The sequence below is a fragment of the Malania oleifera genome, chromosome 4, assembly GCF_029873635.1.
Source record: "Malania oleifera isolate guangnan ecotype guangnan chromosome 4, ASM2987363v1, whole genome shotgun sequence".
Classification (NCBI taxonomy): domain Eukaryota; kingdom Viridiplantae; phylum Streptophyta; class Magnoliopsida; order Santalales; family Ximeniaceae; genus Malania; species Malania oleifera.
In genome coordinates, this window is record NC_080420.1 from 94,377,228 (window position 1) to 94,401,418 (window position 24,191).

The following is a 24,191-nucleotide window of genomic DNA, read 5'->3' on the forward strand; positions in this document are numbered from 1 at the left end:
ATGGCTGGCCTGGATAAGATTTTGCCAGCTGTACCTTATGTCTGTCATAGTCCATACGCATACATAATTGTCAGGGAACTCTTCTGTACTGAAACCTGTTCTGCTTTGCTGGTTGGGCAGATCACTTAATTGTAAGTGCAAGAAATTTAACTGATATAAAATCAAATATCTAATGATGGAATTAAGAAGTGAGCTTTTTGGAGTGGGCAAGCTTGATTATTCAGTTTATGATCTTGGAAGCGGCACAAGTGCGACACAATTCTACTACCTCTTTCATTCATGTTTTATGTTAAAACATCATGAGAACTTATTTATTCAATGCACGACTCTAGCAAGTATTTTTCTTTAAAGCATATAGAGGATTCACTTAATAAATGTTTGGGTCTTTTGGTTCTCTGTGGTTAGGTTGCAAATGTTTTCTACCTCAATATGAGACAACCATTCAAAAGGAAATAAGAGAGATTGGAGTGTCTTTTTGACGAGTTTTTATTTTAACCCATTCTAAGCTTATCTTATTATCTTTCCTCATATTCTCTGTAACCATCTAGTAATGGTTTTACATGGTGATTTGTTAGGGGTTTCTTTATTAGGGTTTGCTAGTTCTATTTTGCTTCATTCTATCTTCTTTTTGTTTTTCATTTTTTCTTTTCCGTGCTTTGAGGATTTTTCGTTCTCTGCTAGATCATAATTTTCTCTCGTCTTTTTATTTATATATTTCTTATGCGATAAAAAAATAATTATGCAGGGTGATTTCTTGGTTCATTTTATGGATATAGCTCGAGATGAGCTCACAAAAAGGGTTGATGATGTTTCTGTGGAGAAGTTGCAGGTTTGGTTTTTTTCTTTGGCTTTGTAGTTCATTTGGGCCTGAAACTTTTTTCCTTCTCTTCTTAATTTGTACCTTTAAATGATTGCAACTTTAGCAATGGATAACTCAGTGTTGTTTTTGACTAAATAGTCACTGTTAGACCTTGCTTTGCGTTCCGCAACAGCTGCAGCGGATCCTGGTCATGAGGAGTTAACATGTTTTGTGGTAGGCAGTTGACTTTGTGTTGCTTGCACAGAGGTGAAATATGGGAGTCTTTATTTCATGAATTTACTTTTTGATCCAGGAAAGATCTTCATTGGTCAAAAGATTGGGAATGCTCAAAGACCTTGAATTTAACAAGAATACTTCTGATGGTAATGATCTAGTGGAGCCTGTGAGCATTACGGGCCTTGAGACATTTTCGTTGAGTTACAAGGTTTGTTTCATTTGTCTTTTCCTCTGTTTATTTTCTACTTTAAGAATTTCTCAAATTGAATCTTCCTTTTCTGGAGAATTTCCCTATGGCTGCCAAATACTGTTAACATATCCATGTGAATTGACTCTCCTCTTAGTTGTGAATCTTTCCAAAGAAATATACTTTACAGTTATAGTGAGATGTATAATTTGCTAGTGTTAGGCCCTATTGTCCTAAATAATGTAACAGATAAGGTTGTTAACGTCACTTAATATTGTGTAACCATTGTTTCATAATTCTTCAAGACTTTTTTTTGTATTTTCTCTTAAATCCATGATGATGCTTCTCCTTTATCTTTGAGGAGGGAACCTTAAGTCTCTAGCTTGTATCATTCTGTTAGTGGACAGCCCATTCTTGTCACTGGAATTTTGAATAATTGGTTCCTGTTTCAGGTTCAGTGGCCGTTGTCTATTGTTATATCAAGAAAAGCACTCACAAAGTACCAGTTGATTTTCCGCTTTCTATTTCACTGCAAACATGTGAACCGCCAGCTTTGTGGGGCATGGCAAGTGCACCAAGTATGGGCTGGAATCTCTTTCTTTCATTTTATGAAATAATGTCGTGCCTCCTTTCAATCTTCTAAAGTAATTTTCAACTTTATTTCCAGGGAATCCGTGCCCTTAACACATGGGGTACTGCCATCTCCAGATCTTCTCTACTTTGTCACAGCATGCTTAAATTTATAAACAGCCTCCTGCACTATCTAACATTTGAGGCAGGTTTAACCTCAGCATCTTCCACGTATTGTGTAGAATGTTTGCCATTCCTTTCCTTGGATTTTTCTTTTTCTCTTGGCAACCCCCTCCCCCCTTTTCCTCTCTTTTCAAATTTTCTCTCTTTTTTCTCTCTTAATTGACAGGGACAGTGGCCATATTTTTGTGCTAAGCTAGGGATGTTGTACCCTTTTGGCTGTATTTTTATTTTTATTTTTGAAGTGGAGGGGGGAGGGCGGGTATATAAAATGGTTTTTTCATGAAATAAGTGGTTTGTAGATCTTTGCTAATTTACTTCTGTGCTTGGTTTTAGGTTCTTGAACCCAATTGGCATATTATGCATGATAGACTTCAGACTGCAAAGAGTATAGATGAGGTACATTATCATTCTCTTGTATAACCTTTGTACTATGGTAGTGTGATGCAGTGGCAAAGTCCAGACTTTGAAGCATGAATGTGGAGGTTTGGAGTATTGAGAGTTGTGGCTTTATGCCAAAATGTGAGAATCTTGGGTCGTTAATACCATATATTACTCACACTTTACAAGACTCCAATTGGCGGGACCATTATTGGGTGATGACCTTGTTTTAGATGCAAAAATTGTATTTTCAAATTTGCGAATGAATCAATAAATCTCAATTGTTGCATGCATGTGGTCATGTTCATGCTTGTGGCACGTATATATGGATTCTGGACATGAATCTTTCTGAAACAGGTTATGCATCACCATGATGTCTTCCTCGAAAAGTGTCTCAGAGAATGTTTGCTTCTTTTGCCTGAAGTTCTAAAGGTGAGTTCTGAGTTTATATTATTTCTTGAATGTGAAATAGTTATCAAGCTCGAGAGCTGTCATATATATCATACTTCTGTTGGATTTTCTGTTAATCTACATATGAGATTTAAAACCTTTGGCAACTTACTCATGTAGTCCTGTTATTTAGGTTGGAAAGAAGAAAAGAGTGAAACAAGGTTGGCAAAGAAAAACAAAGAAATCAATTTTTGGTTTTCCCTTGAGAGGCTCATCCTCTTATAATATTATGTTATTTAAGATACTTACCAAAACACCTTTATGACTAATAGTTTGAAGAGTAACCTCTTACTATCATTAATTTATAGTTAACATCCTTGCATAACACTACTTCTATTTCCTACACTCCCTCTCAAGCTGGTGTGCGTTTGTGTCCTGCACACAGCTTGCTGTAAATGTCAGGAAATTGTTTGCTTCCAAGAGATTTGGTGAGTACGTCAGCTTATTGCCCTTTGAACTTCATAAGGCATAGAAATCTTCTTTGACATTACTGCACTCTGTGCAAAGTGGTAATCAACTTTTTCAGTGTTTTTTTCCTCTCATGGAACACCGAGTAACCAGAAGCAGTAAAGGCGACAGCCTGATTGTCACATCATAGGGTGATCACCAACAACATAAAATTCCGGTTTTCAGTTCTACAATAACAGCAACTTACACATGGTATATGTTAGAGGTTATATATGTCTTTTAGTATTATTATTATTGAGTGTGTTAGCATGTTAATAAGTGACAGTTAGTAAGGGTATTATTGTCATTAGAATGTATTTAATCTGTATTATAAATAGAGGAAGAGGCCTATATTCAAGTTAGGTCATTCATTTTAATCAAATCTTAACATGGTATCAGAGCGTGATCCAACCTGAACCCTATTCCTCTCAGCCGTCGCCAGAAAACACCATTCCAGTGGCTGTCCTTCCCAGATCCATGTCCGTCCCATATTATTTTACAAAACCAACTATACACCCATAAACAGACCCCCACAATGACCGACCCCACAAAACCCCATCGCCGAAGGACACCCCACGCACCCCCACATGCCAGCCAAATGCCAGCAGGGCGGACCCCATGCGCTGGTGCGTGAGTGAAGTTCTGGCCACTTTTTTTTTTTTTTTCCTCTGCCATGCTCTGAGTCCTTCTTTAGATTATATAATCAAGTTGTTAGGCCAGTTTTTTGCTAAAAAATTCAACCTTTTTCGATCATGCACTTGCTGTATTCCGTTAATTTCTGTTCAGGGTTTGTGAAGGCTTCTTTGTGAGTTTTTTGGAGCTGTGGCAGCGTTCTTATGTTCAGTTGTGATGCTGTGGCAGTGCTATATCCGTTGGTGAGTTGTTCACCTCGTCCGTGGTTGTGTAGAGGCCTCACATAGTTTGTGATTATCCCGATTATTGATTGCTCTTGTTTTTGGTGTGGCTGCTGATTTGTGAGTGCTGTGGCAGTGCAATATCTGTCGGTTAGGTGTTCACCTTTTCCGTCGTTGTGTCAGTGCTTAACATAGTTTGTGATTGTCTTGATTAGTTTTGATTCTTCTTCTTGTTTTTGTTGTAGTTGCTAATTTGTGAGTTTTGGGATGGAATCTGTGAATCCCAGAAATTTGTTTTCTACATTTCTGCCACAAATATTGACTCAAAAGTTGGATGGAAAGAACTATGTTCAATGGTCTAAAGCTGTTCGGATTTATTTAGCAGGATTATGTAAATATGACCACTTGCTCCAATCCAATTCTTCTGATAAGAAGAGAAAAGACACATGGGTTTAGGAAGATGCTTTGATTGTTTCCCCTTTATGGAATTCGATGGAGCCACATATTGCATGGATGTGTATGCATCTAGATACGTGCAAGGAGATTTGAGATTATGTCAAACTTCTATACTCCAATAACATTACACATATGTATGATTTATCCCAGGAGTACTTTCAATTACAACAAGGATGATTTATCCCAGGAGTACTTTCAATTACAACAAGGAGATAGGAGTATTGCAGAATATTTTGGAGAGATGAAGTGTATTCATGAGGAGCTAAATGTTGTGCAACCTATAACTGCCGACATTCTTGAGATACAGAAACAGAGGGAGCAGATGACAGTTCTTCTTGTTCTAGTAGGCTTGAAACCTGTGTTTGATGCAGTTTGGTCTTAGATACCCAATAGTGTCAAGCTGCCATCATTTGCCGATGTTTATTCTTGTGTCCTTTGTGCTTCCTTCAGCACACATTCTCCTGCTATTGCATCAGAGGACAACCTTTACTACATAGGGTGATTCTAGTTTTTTACCAAACAACCACAAAAATAATCACGGTGGTTTGAGTGGTCGTAGTGGTAGAGACGGACAAGGTAGAGGTAATACTTGCAAGTGCACTCATTGTGGACAAATAATCATACTATTGAGTAGTGTTGGGTTCTTCACAGCAGACCTTCACGTGTTGCGAATGCAGCCACCACTGACTTCACACCTTTGGGGGCAGAAAATGCAGCCACCACTGACTCCTCACCTTTGGGATCAATTGGGGGGCAACGTACTGTATCTATGTCAGAGGAAGAGTATTCCAAGTTCCAATAGTATCAAGCGTCACAACAAGCTTCTCTTCCCATTGGATCTCTTGACCAAATAGGTAATCACATAGTATGCCTGTCATCTAGTACTTCTCATCCTAGTCCTTAGGTCATAGACTTCGCTGCCACTAATCATATCATAGGTATACCTAGCTTTTTCTCCACTCTTCAATATCCTGCAAATTTATCTTGTATTGCTGCTGCTGATGGATCCACTATTGCAATCAAGAGAATTGGGACTCTAAATCCCACTTTTTTTATTTCTATTCCTTCGGTTTTATATATTCCCAAATTTCCTTATGTTTGTTAGCAAAATTACCAAATCCATAAATTGTTTAGTGACATTCTTCCTTGATTCTGTGGTTATTTTGGATTTGAAGATGAGGTAAATGATTGGTAAAGGGCGTGAAGCTGGTGGACTCGATCACTTTGAGCCGCTATCTCCTTCTACTGCCTGCCTTGCTGCTGTCACGCCTTTCCAAATTCATTGTTGCTTGGGTCATTCTTCATTGGAAAAGTTTAAATGTCTTGTTCCTAGTTTGAGTTCTGTGTCTAGTCTCGATTGTGAGTCTTGTCAGTTAGGAAAGCATCATCGTGTTTCTTTCGCTTCTCGAGTCAATAAACGAGTTGCAAGCCCTTTATGTTAGTTCATTCAGATGTCTGGGATCCTAGTAGGGTTGTGTCCAAGATGGGCTTCTTGTACTTTGTAACCTTTGTGAATGATTATTCAAGAATGACCTTGTTATATTTAATAAATGATTGTTCTTAGTTATTTCATGTATTTTGTGTCTTTTGTTCTCAAATAAAGACTCAATTTAGTTTGACAGTTCAAATACTTCAACGTGAAAATGCTAAAGAGTTTTTTAGTGCACAGTTCACTACTTATATGACTCAATTTGGTATTGTTCATCAATCATCCTGTGCCCACACTCCTCAACAAAATGGGGTTGTAAAGCAGAAAAATAGACATCTTCTTGAAATCACTTGCACCTTACTTTATCAAATGCATGTACCTAAAGTGTTTTGGAGTGATGCTGTACTTATTGCTTGTTGTTTGATCAACAGAATGTCATCCTCTATTCTTAGTGGTAAAATTCCCTACTCCATTCTCTTTCCTAATTCACCTTTATTTTCTCGTCCTCGTATATTTGGTTGTCCTTTGTTCATCAACTAACTCTTGGGGTGGATAAGTTGGATCCTCGTGCTATAAAATGTGCCTTTATGGCTACTCATGTACTCAAAAGACATATTGTTGTTATGGTTTTGTGTTGCATCGCTTCTCTGTTTCGACCAATGTTACCTTCTTTGAGTCTACACCTTACTACACCTAGTCACTAAGCACTTCTGAGCTCAATGAGTTTCTTCCTTTGCCTAATCTTATAGATTCTACATTGTTGTCCTTGCCCAACCAACCATCTGAGTTTTCTCGTTTGATGATCATACTTCCCATGACGTTGATCCTCCTGTTGTTGTTTGGAAAGGTAAACGCACTTCCAACTATGTTACTTATGACTCCTTATCACCCTTCTATTATTGTTTTGTTACTGCTCTATCATCTACTACCCTTCCTAAATTTGTTTTAGAAGCCTTAGCCCATTCTGGGTGGAGGGATGCTATGGCTGAACAGATGAATGCTTTACATGACAATGGTACTTGGGACTTGGTACCTCTTCCTCTTGACAAGTTTGTGGTTGGTTGTCACTGGGTTTACATTGTGAAAATCAACCTTGATGGTTTTGTGGCTCGTCTAAAGGACCATCTTGTTGCTAAAGGATACACTCAGGTGTATGGTCTAGATTATTCTGATGCTTTTTCTTCAGTTGCCAAACTTACATCAGTATGTCTGTTCATCTCCTTAGCTACTACTTGTCACTGGCCTCTGCATCAGCTAGATGTGAAAAATGCGTTCTTGCATGGTGACCTTGAGGAGGAGGTTTATATGGAGTAACCACCTCGGTTTGTTGATCAGGGGGAGTCAGGCTTAGTGTGTTAGCTCAAAAAGGCTTTATATGGTTTAAAACAATCTCCCAGAGCATGGTTTGGTCGTTTCAGTGTTGTAATACTTGAGTTTGGTCTTTGATGGTGTGTTGTGGATCATTTTGTGTTTTATCATCATACTTCATTGAGTAGGATCCTTCTCATTGTTTATGTGGATGATATTGTTATTACAAGTAATGATGATTAAGGTATTCAGAGTCTCCAAATTTTTCTATAGTCTAAGTTTCAAACCAAATATTTGAGACGGTTGAAATACTTCTTGGGTATAGAAGTACCTACATCTCGTGTAGGAATTGTTATGTCACAGAGGAGGTATGTTCTTGATCTGTTGGATGATATTGTATTGTTGGGGTCTAAACCGGTTGATACACCCATGGATCCTAATAGCAAGTTAATGTCAGATATGGGTGATTTGCTACCTAATCCTGGACAATATTGGAGACTTGCTGGAAAGTTGAATTATCTCACAATTACTCGGTCGAATATATCACTTGCAACAAGTGTTGTGAGTCAATTTCTAGATTCTCCAAGGACAAGTTATTGGGACGCAGTAATTCGCATCTTGAGATATCTCAAAGGTTGTTGAAACTGTAAAAATACTATTTAGTATATTAATTTTAAAAAGTTGTACAATATGCCCTACTATATAACATGTAACCAGCAGCTAAGTTAAGGAAATTAAATCCTAGATAAAGGAATATACAAGAATCATAGAAATCCCTATTGACCAGCACCCTTTCTGTACATGCCTAAAATAAGACAATCAAGAATTCATTCCTTAACTATAGAGATCACGCATGACTCCTAAACTGTAGGGATTTCTGCACTCACCCTCAAGTTGGATCATAGATGTTGATCATATCCAACTTGCCAATGAAATCCTCAAAGAGTTGCCGAGGTAGTCCCTTGGTGAATGTGTTTGCAATTTGCTCCTTAGTAGGGACATATGTCATGCAAATAGTTCCTTTTTCCACCTTTTCTTTAATGAAATGTCTGTCAACTTTCACATGTTTGGTTCTATCATGCTAGATAGGGGTGAGTGAGATACTGATAGTTGCCTTATTATTACAGTACAACTTGATAGGTAACTCTAACCCAGCATGTAGTTCTTCCAATAGCCTCCACAACCATAATCCTTCACATATTCCCTGAGCAACAACTTTGAATTCTGCCCCTGCACTGCTCCTTGCTATAACATTTGTTTCTTGCTTCTCCAAGTGACCAGATTTCCCCATACAAAGGTGTAGTATCCAATCGTGGATCTTCTATCCTCTGTAGAGCCAACCCAATCAGCATCAGTGAATATTGCCACTTCTTTTGTTCACTTCGCTTGAACAATAAGCCTTTCCCTGGAGATCCCTTTAGATATCTTAGGATCCTGAAGGCTGCTTCCTGGTGTGCTTCTTTTGGAGATTGCATATGTTGACTTGCTACACTTACTGCAAAAGCTATGTCTGGTCTGGTATGTGATAGGTAGATTAGTTTGCCAACTAATATTTGATATTTCTCCCTATCTACTGGCATCCCAACATCTTCTAATCTTTTTCCAGCTTCAATAGGTGCGTCACTTGGTTTGCAACCTAGCATGCCTGTTTCGGTCAAGAGATCAAGGGTGTATTTTCGTTGTGAAACTCTAATTCCCTTCTTTGATCTAGCTATCTCCATCCTTACAAAGTATCGCATTTGCCCCAAATCCTTCACTTTGAATATTGTGGCTAGAACTTTCTTTAGTCATCCCATTTCCTCAATGTCATCTCCAGTGAGGATAATGTCGTCTACATACACAATCAGAATAGTCTTCTTCACATTTTTTTGTTTGAAAAACATAGTATGGTCGGACTGTCCTTGATAGTATCCATCTCCTTTTATCACCTTTGTAAATCTATCAAACCATGCCCTGGGAGATTGTTTTGAGTCCATATAAGGACTTTCTCAGGAATGCATTTTTGATGTCGAGTTGTTGAAGTGGCCAGTCTAGATTGGTTGCTAGGGATAGGAGCACTCGGATAGTGTTCAACTTTGCCACGGGTGCAAAGGTTTTTGTGCAATCGATGCCATAGGTCTAAGCAAATCCTTTTGCAAACAACCAGGCCTTGTATCTTTCAACTGTCCCATCTGCTCGGTATTTTATAGTGAATACCCATTTGCAGCCTACTGGTCTCTTTCCTTGGGGCAAATTCATAACCTCCCTTGTTCCATTCTTTTCCAATGCCCTTATCTCCTCCATTACAACCTCTCTCCATTTTGGAATTTCAAGTGCCTCCTTAATGTTCTTTGGAATTTTGACCCTATAAAGGTTAGAAGTAAAGGCACAGTATCCCGTGGACAAGGTATTATAGGACACAAATTTTTCAATTGGAAGAAGGGTACATAAACAAGGATGTTTTTTGAGAGCAATGGGCAGATCAATATCATCAAATTTATTAGGAGTAGGTTCTATTACTTGTTCTGAGTTGTTGGGAGGTTCTTGGTTGCTCGGAGCTACCACTAGTTCCGACTCTCTTGGTGCTTCGGGTATGAGTTTTTCATTACCACTTGGCTTTGGCCTTCATTAGTAGATTAGTGTCTCCTTGTTATTCTGTTGTTCTATCTCTCCCCCTGAGTTTAAGTTTCCTTCTGTGACCGGTAAGGAAGTCGAGGAGGATGGTAGATTGGTGAGAGGAAAGTCTCGGAATAAACATGTCACCATTGGAATTATTCTGAGTTTGAGATTTGCTCACATTCTCCCCCTGAATAGAAGACTTGGGATAGAATGGAGTGGTCTCAAAAAAGGTGACATCAAGGCTGATAAAGAGACGATGAGAAATTGGGTCATAGCACTTGTAACCTTTTTGGGATGGAGAATACCCAAGGAAGACACACTTGGTGGCCCGAGGATCCAGCTTGGTGCACTGGTGAGGATGGACATGCACAAAGGCAATGCAGCCAAATAAACGAAGAGGGAGACTGGAGTCCAGTCGAGAGGTAGGGAAAAATTCGAGAAAAGTGTCAAGGGGTGTAGCATAGGACAGAACATGACTGGGCATTCTATTGATAAGGTAAGTGGCTGTAAGAATAGCATCACCCCTAAACATTGTAGGCATGTGGGTAGTGAGCATTAAGGCTCGTGCTACCTTAAGAATTTGTCTATTTTTGCGTTCAGCAACCCCATTTTGTTGAGGGGTGTCAACGCACGAGCCTCGATGAATTATCCCTTTTTCTTGAAGGAAGAGACCCAAGGTGTGGTTGAAATATTCCGTGTCATTGTCAGTACGCAATATTTGAATCTTGGTGTGAAATTGTGTTTGGACCATGGCATAAAAGTTAATAAACACCGAACGTCCTTCAAACTTATCTTTTAACAAGTAACAGTCGTGAATTTGTGTCATGCATGCACAACCATGCCAAAATTTAAGAATAAGCATGAAATCCATTAATACATTGATTTTGAATGAATTTTGACTATTTTTATTCAGTCTGCAAATGCTTTTTAATAGGCACTATGATTTTTATATTAATTTTAGTGCATTGTTTACAAAAAAAAAAGGTCATTTTTTTAATAGTTTGCACTACTTTAATAGGTAAAAAATGTAGAAATGTAATTAAAATGAAGAAACAATTAATTAGAGGCATAAAATTACTAAAAATGAGTCGATACTCGGGATACATATATATGAATTTGAAAAATGATTGGTATCAATAGTCGAATACATGAATACAATATTACAATTACATGTCACCACCAAAAAGAATGATGTGGAGAGTCTTCATAATTTGCTTCTCTATCTTGAGATTGGGATTGGGAATTATCTCCCCATCTTTGTGGAAATACATAGCTAAATATACCGATGTTCACATTATTTCGTTGTTGCTCTTGAAAATATACTGGTAGTGAAAATTCAACTGACATAGGAGGTGCATCATCTCCTCCTTTACCATATCCTGAATAATATCCATAAGTTGGGGCTGGCTTTAGGTAGTGTGTAGAAGAAGACTCACTAGATCGTGACCCACTAGGATATGGATGAGACACATAATATGGATCATAGTGTTGAGGTGGTGGATATGCTTGATGAGATCCATATGATTGTGATGATGAATCATCTAAACCAAAGTCTCCAAAACTACGAACCACATTATATGAATTTTTAGCAAAATCACGATCTCGGTGTCGGTGACTTCTTCTAGTTTGTGCACCATGACTCCCACTCATGGTTTTAAATAACGGCTGTTACGTAGCGTAACGACCGATACGTAACGGAAATCTGAGGCCCCGAAACTGATACGGGCCAATAATGCGGTTCGGAAAAAATTCACGGCCGTAACGGCACGTAACGGCTGATACCCCAACGTTACACGTCGTAACGGTCCGTTACATGGCCGACAGGTCGCAGATTCGCCGAAGGCTTTCTGCTGCAGGCAGCAGGCAGCAGCGCTGCTTTCCTCGTCTCCCCAGTCCGCACACCCATCTGCCATTCAAAGAGTAAAATGGAAAGTTAAAAACTGACCTTGAAAATTTGTTGGCCGAAGCAATAAGAAGGCTTCGAAGCCTGAGAGTGAGCACACCGAGCAGATTTACTCATCTTCGCATTTCGCAGCCTTCCAGGACTCAGGAATTGCAGACTTGCAGTTGCAGCAGCTTGGCGAGTCACCGGCGACAAGTCTGCAGCAGCTCCGCCGCCCCTGCGAGTCACCGATAGCCCGTTGGCACCTTCCTCCGCCAGTCGTCGCATTCACCACCAGCTAGCATCTCGATTTCAGCTTCGGAGCTTGGAGTCATCGCTGCTTTGTGCTTCGCAGCCTTCACTCCTTCAAGGCTCCTCCGAGTTCCCTCGAATCCCTCCCCTCTCTCGGTCTGACTCGACTCCCAGCGTATGAGACACTCAACACTCAACACCCACAGCACTTATCATTATGTTTTTTTTTTTTTAAATTATATTTTGTTGTAAAATAGGTTTGTTAAATTGAATTAAAAAAATGTAATTTAATGGAGTAAAAAATTAGAAATCATTAATAATTATGTAAAATAAAATTTTCTTAATTTATAAATATTTTAATTGTATTATATTTTTTGAAAGATAATTATGAAAATTAATTCCATGATATAGCAAGCAATTATTAATAGTATATAATTAATATTTTTTAAGGTTAGTAAATAATTAATATTTATCAATAATAATTGAAGCCTTTTTTATAATAATATTTGAATATCCACTACTGCATTCACTATCGTAAACAAAGCATTAAAATAATGTATGTACACAAGACATACATGTGATGGCATTTTATATTATCTAGGCTTAATTGAGCTCTATTTTTCACCATTCTTAAAGAATTCCAAGGAATACTCTGCACAATTATTATAATATTTAGTCTTAGGATTTGCCAAACTTATAGAAATAAAATTAATTCATGGCACCAATTGGCTAACATACTATTTATGTCAGCAGGACAAAGTGGTCATTTTGATAAAGAAGATATCATATTCACTCCCATCTATTGAAAAAATATTAAATAATATTCATATTATAAAAGAAAAAAAATTAAATAACATCTGTCACCCATTTTATGTTACATGTGTATCTACTTGCCATTTCTTGAGTAGGGTGATCCTGTTTATTAATATTTTTTAAGTTTTAAAATATCATTTTGACCTTAAATTTAAAATTAGGTAAAATAAATGTTTACATCTATTTTTTGTTTTTAGTTATCAAATAAAGTAAAAATTGATAACGTAATAAAAAAAAAATTAACCTAATAGTTAATACATTAATAAATCTGATTTTTACTAATTACTACTGGAATTTGTAGAAAAATTTAATTTTAATCCATATACTGAGAAAATGCTTAAAAAATTAAATAGTCAATTTGTAATGTATGGATCTCTATTTGTGATGCTGTGATGTATATGAAAGTAGAGCAAAAGTCTTTTTTACCTTTAAAATTACAATGTTAATTTCTTATAGTTATAAATGAAAATAAAATCAAGCTATAAAAAATAATGAAAATATCTTTTTAAAGATAAAGGAATATATTTTTGTTGTAATAAAATATCTAATATTTTATAATTTTGTTTATTTAAATATAAAAATAATAAACATTACTTATTATTTTTAATCAAATATTATACTTTATTTTTACATAATAAGTATTTAAAATTAGGACTATTTAGTTATTATTTAATATTTACTAAATTACTAATTATATTATTCCTGTCATTGTAGAAAGGTTGTAACTTTGTATTTTCTTTATGTTTTGTGTAGAGATCATCAAATTAAGTCTATCAATATGTCACGTGATAGAGGAAATGAAAACTTACCTAGTGAGGATATTGGATGGCATTTTGGTACTGCGGTGGACGATAATAGACATGTTATTATGTGTAAGTTATGTGGGAAGATAATCAAAGGGGGCATTACACGCTTGAAACAACACTTGGCACATAAAAAGGGTCAAGTAGCTGGATGCTCAAATGTGACCACACAAGTAAGAGAACAAATGATGAAACATCTACAACAGTATGCTGAGAAAAAAAGAGATAAACAAAAAAGGTAAGAAGAAGCAGAAGCCCAAATTAGAGGAGATTTTGAGAATTTGAGCGATGAAGAAGATTTGGAAGAAGAAAGTATGAGATTTGCTCGACAAGAAAACATACGATCACAACAACAATGGGAAGAGAGACAAAGATTTCGAGCAAGAACAACTGGAAGGGGTAATATTTATGAAGAGGGAGGTGGCTCTGGCAGTGGTGCTACCAGTGGTTTCAATAGAGCAGGAGCTCGATCTTATAGTGGTCGAGAAGCTAAAGGTAGTGGACGACAATGGATCAATCCTGATGCCCCTGAAACTAGACTAAAGGCAATGGATCCTATTTTAGAAAGAAGCAAGAGTGCGAAACAACCAAAAATCAACACAAAGTTACTGAAAGGTTTAAGAAGTAAATTAGGAAAAGCAGTTGGAAAATTCCTAATTTATAATCGGATTCCAGCGAATGTAGCTGACTCTCCATTTATGCAGCCTATGCTTGATATTGCTGCAGAGGTTGGAAAGGGGGTGAAGAGTCCATCACCCTATGAGATATCTGAAATTTATTTGGAGCAAGAGTATCAAGAAATGAAAAATTATATAACTTCTTTTACTGGAATTTGGAAGGAGAGAGGTGTAACACTTATGTGTGATGGTTGGTCAGGACTAACTAGAAAACACATTATAAACTTTTTAGTTTATTGCGATAGAGGCACCGTGTTTCATAAATCAGTTGATGCCTCTGATGTGCCAAGCAGAACAGCTGAATATTATTTCAGGTAATTTTCTAATTTTAATTGTATATGCAAATAGTATTATGGACTTGCATGTTTTTAATTAAATAGTAATAATTATTGAATCTATAATTTCATTTCAGATTAATGGATGAGGTGGTTGAAAAAATTGGAGAGGAGAATGTTGTCCAAGTAGTGACTGATAATGAAACTGCAATGAAGGCAGGAGGAAAATTATTAATGCAGAAGAGACCCAATTTCTATTGGACAGCATGTGCAACTCATTGCATAGACCTTATTCTTGAAGATATTGGTAAGAAAAGTAACGTGAAGAAGGTCTTAGAAGATGCAAGAACAATAACCTCATTTATTTACAACCATACATGGACAGTGAATTTCATGAAGAAATTCACAAATAATAGAGAGTTACTTCGCCCTGCCATCACTCGATTTGCCACAAATTTCATTGCTTTGGAGACATAGTCAGGCATAAACAAGTACTAAGGGAAATGTTTACATCTGATGCTTGGAAAAACTCAAGGTTTGGAATGGCAAAGTCAGGTCCAGCATATGATTCAAAGAAAATTATCTTAGGCAAAGAGTTTTGGCAAAAGGCCTCTGATATAATTAAAGTGCAAGAACGCTTGGTGAAAGTTCTTAAATTGGTTGATGGTGATAAAAACCAACCATGGGCTTCATATACGAGGCAATTGATACGGCGAAGTTGACCATTCAAAAAGATTGCCGGTTTTACAAAGACTATTGGAAAATTATTGACAACCGGTGGAGTTTTCAGTTGCACCAAGATTTGCACGCTGCTGGTAAGTGTAAATCAAATACAATTTCTTATTATTTTAACTTTTAAATTATGCATAGTTGCATTAGAAAACTATTAATTAATATGTTTTTAAATTTAATTGTAGGGTATTTTTTGAACCCACAATTTCATTATGGTGCCCCACCCTCTCCTGAAGTTGCTAGAGAAGTCATGGATGGAGTTAAAAAAGTGATAACCAAGTTGGTACCCGATATAGATACTCAAATTCGGGCTATTAATCAAGTATTGGTTCCATTAAATTGAATAATGAATTGTTCTAGTATTCTGTAATACTTTTAAGAATAATTATTAATACATCTAATTAATTAATTATATTTCACAATCATCCTTTTTTAGTTGTTGCTATATCGAGATAGGCAGGAGACTTTTGGAACCCCGTTGGCACAAAGGACAATGAAACAAACAAATCCTAGTAAATATGGCTATATAGCTAAATAATGGAGAATGACTCTATTTTCTCTCTTTGTGTTCAAATTTGACTTTTGAAATATACGCTATACTAACATAAAACTCTTTTTAATTATTAATGCAGCTGAATGGTGGATTCATTATGGCTTGTGTGCTCCTGAGCTCCAAAGAATAGCAATTAGAGTTCTTAGTAAGACCACATTAGCTTCGAATTGTGAGCGTAATTGGAGCACCTTTAGCCTCATCCATACGAAAACAAGAAATATATTAAAGTACATGAGACTACAAAAACTTGTTTTCGTACATTACAACATGAGGTTAAAGTTAAGACGTACAATGAGAAGAAGCCAACGAGAAATTGAAGAGGGTTTCAATCCTATCAATTTGGACTACATTTTCGAAGAAGATGATCCTTTAAGTCAATGGTTAGAGGAGAGAGAGACACCACTACTCGACGGTTAGGACAATTCAAATTGGTTAAATGAAGAAGTTGGTGGTACTACAGAAGGAGGTGATCAACGACCAATAAATGCGCATAATGTATCAAGTTCAAGCCCTGAACGTACACAAAGTGATGACAATCTTAGTTTGAGCCCACCAAGTGATGATGATGGTAATAGTGGTGTTGGAGCTGGGGTTGGGGGGGGGGGGTGGCAGTGGTGGTGGTGGAGGCGGCGGTGTAGAATATAATTATGGATATGATACAGGGACATCATTTGCAAGGGATATATATCCTTCTGATCCTTATGGACTACATGACATACCTGAAAATTATGACTTGGGTATTCCTCCAGGGAACCAATCTTCACAACCCAGGAGAAGGAGTGCTTGTGGTGACCCTAGTGATTCTACTGAAGATTCATATGGTGTGGTTCGTAGTTTTGGTGACTTTGGTTTAGATGGTTCATCATCACAATCATATGGATCTCATCCAACATATCCACATTATGCATCTCGTGACTCACATTTTTATCCCAGTGGATCAGGAATCTCAGGATCTAGTGAGTCTTCTTCTACACACTACCCAGAGCCAGCCCCTACCCCAACTTATAGACATTATTCAGGAGAATTTTCATCACCAGTACATTTTCAAGAGCAACAACAAAATGACGCAAACTTGGGTTCATTCAACTATGTATTTCCACAAGGATGGGGAGATAATTTCCCATCCCAATCTCAAGATACAGATGCAAATTATGAAGACCCTCCACGTCATTCTTTTGGTGGTGACATGTGTTATGTTATAAATTTGTAATATTGTATTCATGTATTTTCAACTATTTATTGATATTTGATATTAATCACTTTTTAAATTCATGTATGTGTAATGTGTATATTGAGTATTAAGTCTATTGAGTATTGATTCATTTTTAGTAACTTTATGACTTTAATTAATTGATTCTTACATTTCTACATCTTTTTACTCATTAAAGTAATGTAAACTATAAAAAAATATGCTTTTTTTTATAAACAGCGCACTAAAATTAATATAAAAATCATAATGCCTATTAAAAAGAATTTGTAGGTTGAATGAAAGCCTTCACAATTCATTAAAAATCATGTATTAATGGATTTCATGCTTATTTTTTAATTTTGGCATGATTGTGCATGCGTGAAAAAAATTCACGACCGTTACGCCTGCTTCCCATTACGTAACACCTGCGTCTCCCGCGACCCGCGACACCCGCGATCGTTTCGCGACGTTACTCGCGACCGCGATTTCAAACCATGCTCCCACTAGGGCCACCACAGTGGCACTCTTCCTCCTGGGTTATGAAGATTGGTACTCTAGAGGAATGCCCAAGTCATAATTTTCCGGTTTATCATGTAGTCCATAACGACTAGGAGGATATGTATCCCCTACAAATGATGTCCTTGTGTCATACCCATAATTATATTCTGCGCCACCACCACCACCACCATCACCCTTAGCCCCAGTCCCAGCACCACTACCACCATCATCATCACTTGGGCTTAAGCCAAGATTATCATCACTTTGTGTGCGTTCAAGACTTGAACTTGATTTATGTACATTTATTGGTGGTTGACCACCTAGTACCACCAACCTCTTCATCTAACCAATTTGAGTTGTCCTGACTGTTGAGTAATGGTGTCTCTCTCTCTCTTTTAACCATGGACTCAAAGGATCATCTTCTTCGAAAATATTGTCCAAATTGATAGGGTTGAAACTATCTTCAATGTCCTTGGCCACTTCTCATTGTATGTCTTAACTTTAACCTCATGTTGTAATGCACGAAAACAAGTTTTTGTAATCTCATGTACTTCAGTCTATTTTTTTGTTTTCATATGGATGAGGCTATAGGTGCTCCAATTACTCTCATAGTTTGGAGCTGATGTGGTCTGGTTAAGAACTCAGATTGCTATTTTTTGTAACTCAGGGGCACACATGCCATTATGAATCCACCATTCGGTTGCGTAAATAATTGAAGAAAAACATATGTCAATATAGTGTATTTTTTTAAAAGTCAAATTTGAACATAAAAATGACAAAATATATCCATTCATCCATTATTTAGCTACATTTACTAGGATTTGTTTGTTTCACTGCCCTTTAAGCCGACGGAATTCCAAATGTTTCCTGCCTATCCCGATATAGCAACAACTAAAAAAGGAAGATTGTGAAGTATAATTAATTAATTCGATATATCTTATAGAAAGTATAACAGAATACTAAAATAATTCATTATTCAATAAAACCAATACTTACTCGATTAATAGCCCAAATTTGAGTGTCTATATCGAGTATCAACTTGGTTATCATTTTTTTAACCCCATCCATGACTTCTCTAGCAACTTCAGGAGAGGGTGGGGCACCATAAAGAAATTGCGAGTTAAAAAAATATCCTAAAATTAAATTTACAAACATATTAATCAATAATAGTGTTTTAATGCAACTATGCATAACTTAAAAGTAGAAATAATAAAAAATTGTATTTTATTTAGCATTTACACTCACTAGTTACGTGCAAGTCTTGGTGCAATTGAAAACTCCACCGGTTATCAATAATTTTTCAATAATCTTTGTAGAATCGGCAATCTTTTTGAATAGCCAACTTCACCCTATCAATTGCCTCGTATATGAAACCCATGGTTGGTTTTTCATTACCATAAACCAATTTAAGAACTTTCACTAAGGGTTCCTGTACTTTAATTATATAGGAGGCCTTTTGCCAAAAATCTTTCCCTAAGATAATCTTCTTCGCATCATATGTTGGGCCTGATTTTTCCATCCCAAAACTTGAGTTTTTCTAAGCATGAGATGTGAACATTACCCTCAATGCTTGTTTATGCCTAACAATGGTCTCCAAGGCAATAAAGTTGGTGGCAAATCGAGTGATGGCAGGACAAAGCTATTTGTGAATTTCTTCATGAAATTCATTGTCCATGTATGGTTGTAAATAAAAGAGGTTATTATTTTTGCATCTTCTAAAAACCTTCTTCACATTACTTTTCTTACAAATGTCTTCAAGAATAAAGTCTATGCAATGAGCTGCACATGCTATCCAGTGGAGATTGAGTCTCTTTTGCATTATAACTTCCCTCCCACCTTCATTGCAGCTTCATTAGCAATTACTGCTTGGACAACATTGTCCCCTTCAATTTCTTCAACCACCTCATCCATTAATCTAAAATAAAATTATAGATTTAACAATTACTACTACTTAATTAAAAATATACAATTCATCAAGTGGCTTAAGTCAATCAAAATTGGAAAATTGCCTGAAATAATATTCAACTATTCGGCTCGGCACATAAGAGGTCTCAACTAACTTGTGGAAACAATGTCTCTATTGCAATAAACTAAAAAGTTTATTATGTGTTTTCTTGTGGGCCTTAACCAACCATCACACATAATGGTTACACCTCTCTCCTTACAAATGCTAGCAAAAGAAGATATATAATTTTTCATTTCCTGACACTCTTGCTCCAAATATATTTCAAAGACCTCATAAGGTGATGGGCCCTTCGCCCTCTTTCCAAGATTTGCAGCAACATCAAGCATCGGCTGCATAAATGGAGAGTTAGCTACATTCGTTGGAATTCAATTATAAATTAGGAATTTGTCCACTACTTTTCCTAATTTACTCCTTAAACCCTTCAGAATTTTGGTATTTATTTTTGGTTGCTTGGCACTCCTACTTCTTTCTAGAGTAGGATCCATCGCCCTTAATCTAGCTTCAAGGGCATCAGGGTTAATCCATTGTCGTCCACTACCTCCAGCTTCTCGAACACTGTGTGACTGAGCTCTACCAAAACCACCAGCATTGCCACTGTCGGAGCCACCACCATGTTCATAATAATTACCACTTCCACTGGTTCTTGCCCTAAATATTTGCCTCTCTTCCCATTCTTGTTGTGCTTGTATACTTTCTTGTTGAGCAAATCTCATTCTTTCCTCATTTGAATCTTCTTCATTGCTCAAATTTTCAAAATCTCCTCTAATATGAGCTTCTAGTTCCTCTTGCCTTTTTTGTTTATCTTTCTTCTTCTCTGCATATTGTTGTAGATGTTTCATCATTTATTCTCTAACCTGCATGGTTACATTTGGACACGAAGACACCTAACCTTTTTTATGTGCCAAGTATTGTTTCACTCGTGTAATTCCTCCTTTAATGGTCCTTCCGCATAATTTACATAAGACAACATGTCTACTACCTTCCATTGGAATAGCAAAATACCAACCAATGTCTTCACTAGGTTGCTCTTCACTTCATTTTTTATCATGCGACATCTTGATGCTTGATTAGATGACTTCTGCATATAAGTAAAAATAAAAAGTTATGGTCCTTATACAAGAAATTAAGAATAAAATGGTACATAATTAGCTAATCACATAACAATATAACTTTTATGATGGATTAAATTTAAGACTTTAAGTTGCTAACTTTTAAAAATTTTAGTTTATACATATATAATACAATTATTTATATTACAATTTACAATTTAGCAAAATACATATAGAATTGAAGATCTTACAATTTAATTATTTAAAAGGTAGTGTACTTGAGTCACTTGACTAATTGTGTAGAAATTAGAATATATTATAAATTGTAGATCTAATATTAAATTGTTAATTGTTAAGGTATTTAAAAAAATAAATGTGTAGATTTATAATTTGCAGAAATTTTATATTAATTAATAATTTTTGACTTATATATTAATTGTAAATCTGTACTCTATACTCTATAGATTCTATACTTGATACTAATTTTTTACATTAATTAATAAATTTTAATTATATAAATATTTACAAATCTGCATACATAAATAAATAAAAGTAATTAAATAAAAAGTGTAAACTTGAAAGTATAAGATAAACTAAATTCCTAATTTATTAGTAATTTAGTAGGCTACACTAGCACTGTATTAGGCTGGAATAGCCTCTAGTCCTCTGCTGCTTCAAATTAAAAGAAATAATTAAAAAAAAAGAAGAAGAAGAAGAAGAAGGAAGACTGGAGTCTGGAAGAAGGCATACCCAAGTCCTGAGTCTCTCGACAATGGCCGAACCTACCGAATGGGGTGATTTTGAGCTACAAGCCCCCAAATCCTCAAATTTCTTCTTTCAAGATTTCCATGTAGAATCTACCCTAAACTTTGCCCATTAACAAGAATTTTGCTGCCAAATTGTGAAAATCTCCACAGATTGAAGAGTCGAATCAGCCAACTTGCGGGGCATAGCTTCAAACAACAAATTGAAGCTGATTTTTGGGGTATCAAAGCTTCAGATCAATAGATCTAAGTTGGACAAAGGAGACGAAGGAGAAGAAGTAGCAACACACAAAGAGAAACACAAAAATTGAAGCAAATTTGAGGAGATAAGGTGTCGGGCCTATCGGCAGTCGTAATGTGGTGTAACGGATGTTATGGGCCATAACGTAAGTGTAATGCCCGTTACGATTCTGTAATGGCTGTTGCGGCTGTGAATTCACATTAGCAGCCTGTAACGGTATTAGAAGTCTTAATTTCCGTTATGTAACAGCTGCTACACTACGTAACGGTCGTTATTTAATACCATGTCTGCTTTATAAAAAGAAAAGAACATCTATTAACTTTCAAGAGTGAAATAAAAGCCAAATAAATTTCTTTTTAACTAGAAAAGGAGATAGTCTATCATGTAACGATTGTAAAGTTATCCCATGCGAAAGTTCAACTACACAACATAGATTCCTAGTATTAGATGTATATGCTAAAAATGGAAGAGAAAGAACAATATAAATCACTGCAAGAGGATTAGGTGGTGGAGCTTGAAGGGAGAAAATATAGTAAAATTCAAAGATAAAATGATTAAAGAGAGTGATTAGACAGTAGGGGAAAAGGTATATGCGAACACTATGTGGAATAGAATGACCATCTCTATCATAAAGATTGCAAAAAAGGTTTTTGGTGAATCTAGAGGAAGATACTCGAGCAGTAAAGAAAGTTGGTGGTAGGATCGAGGTGTCCAAAAATCCATAATGACAAAAAGAAACTAGTATAAAATATGGCAAAGTTGTAGAAATATGGAAAATCTTGAAAGTATAAAGAGGCAAGAAAAAATGAAAAAAAGAAGAAGAAGAAAAGTGAAAAAAAGGCTATTAGTGAAGTTAAATATAGAGCTTATGATACTTTATACACTAGACTAGATACAAAAGGAGAAAAAGATATTTATAAACTTGATGGAGCTATAGTAAGAAAATGCAAAGATTTAGGTAATATAAAATGTATAAAGGACGAAAATGATAATGTATTAATTAAAGAAGAAGACATAAAAGATAGATGACAGAGATACTTTAGTAAGTTGTTTAATGAAAATCAAATTAAAAGCTTGAACTTGGAAGTGACAAATGAGGAAAAGATTAAAAATAGGAGATTTATTCACAAAATTAGAGCCCTGAAGTTAAGATGGCTTCAAAAAAGATGAAAAGTGAGAAAACTATAGGATAAAATAAGATGCCAATTGAAGTTTGGAAATGTTTAGGAGATAAAGGAAGTATATGGTTAATTAATCTATTCAACACTATTAAAAAACCAAGAAAATGCAAAGGAATGGAGGAAAAGCATGTTAATATGTTTATACAAAAACAAAGGCAATATCCAAGACTGTAATAACTGTTGCGGAATTGAGATTATGAGTCATATGATGAAACTATGGGGAATGGTAATTGAACAAAGACTACAAATAAGAGTTTCAAAAAATAAGTTTGGTTTTATGCCTAAGATATGGACAACATAAGCTATTTATCTTTTAAGAAGATCAATGAAAGAGTTTAGAGGAAAGAAGAGGGACTTGCATATGGTTTTTATTGATCTAGAGAAAACTTATGATAGAGTACCTAGGGAAGTTCCTTGGTGGGTTTTAAAAAAGAAGGGATCTGCAGTGTATATTGAGTTTCTCATGAATGTGTATCATTTCAACAATGTAATGCCCCGGTCCCAACTTACAGTCTAGGTGTTACTATAGTGACGTCTGTGCACCTGATTTACTTCTCAACAGATATATGCGCGGTGGAAAACATAAACATCCATCAAACTATTACCAGAGTTCTAACTGCTTGATAGATACATACAACTATTCCAACATCCATATACAATATTGTATGATACTCGACGAATCCTAAAGCCTTACAACATTTTACAAGTTCTGAAAACCTATAACATAATCTACAAAATCGAGCTCATGGAGACGCTCATTCAAAAACAGATCGCTACCCTACCCCAGTCCTTGCTAATCTCAACCTCGATAAGGACCTGAAAAGACAATTTGTATGATAGGGTGAGACACCTCTCAGTAAGGGACGATTAAGCTAATAACAGTGTGTGGCTAGCATGCTTTAAGTGTTTAACAAAAACATAAACATATATAATCATCATTTCCACAATTGTAAAATACGTAGCCCATTTTCATCATATGAATAACCCCATAGTATATAACAACAATTACATAAATGTACAAATATGCAGGATAGGACACGCCCTCAAACTCTATACCATGTATAAATCCCCACAATTGGGGTTGACCGCCCCTACTGTCTCAATACAGCCTGGGTACACGATCAAGAGGCAAACTCATACTAAGACCGCCCCTACTGTCTCAATACAGCCTGGGTTCATATAGATCAAAAGTATGGTGCCCTCACTAGCAACGGATCCGTGCCTACACTATCAATCCCCAGGCTTCCTAAAGCATATCGTGCAATTTAAGCAATTTAAACACTCTTTTGAAATCATTTCACAAAACACATCATTACGTGAAATCCGGCCTGTGGCTGTCAAATAAACTTCCTACATTTTCACAACAGTTCCAATATTTCACAACATCAACACCTACCACACAATTTTCCACATTCGAAAA

At 36.2% G+C, this 24,191-nt stretch overlaps 1 protein-coding gene across 1 annotated transcript in view; it reads left to right on the forward strand.

Moving 5' to 3' along the window:
• Positions 1–24,191, forward strand: part of LOC131154341 (gamma-tubulin complex component 2) — an 87,001-nt gene that overhangs the window by 59,213 nt on the left and 3,597 nt on the right. The window contains exons 13-19 of the mRNA XM_058107044.1: positions 746–829; positions 959–1,033; positions 1,113–1,244; positions 1,676–1,801; positions 1,891–1,998; positions 2,310–2,372; positions 2,712–2,786. Coding sequence (XP_057963027.1) covers positions 746–829; positions 959–1,033; positions 1,113–1,244; positions 1,676–1,801; positions 1,891–1,998; positions 2,310–2,372; positions 2,712–2,786 — 663 coding nt within the window. The remainder of the gene's footprint in view (positions 1–745; positions 830–958; positions 1,034–1,112; positions 1,245–1,675; positions 1,802–1,890; positions 1,999–2,309; positions 2,373–2,711; positions 2,787–24,191) is intronic.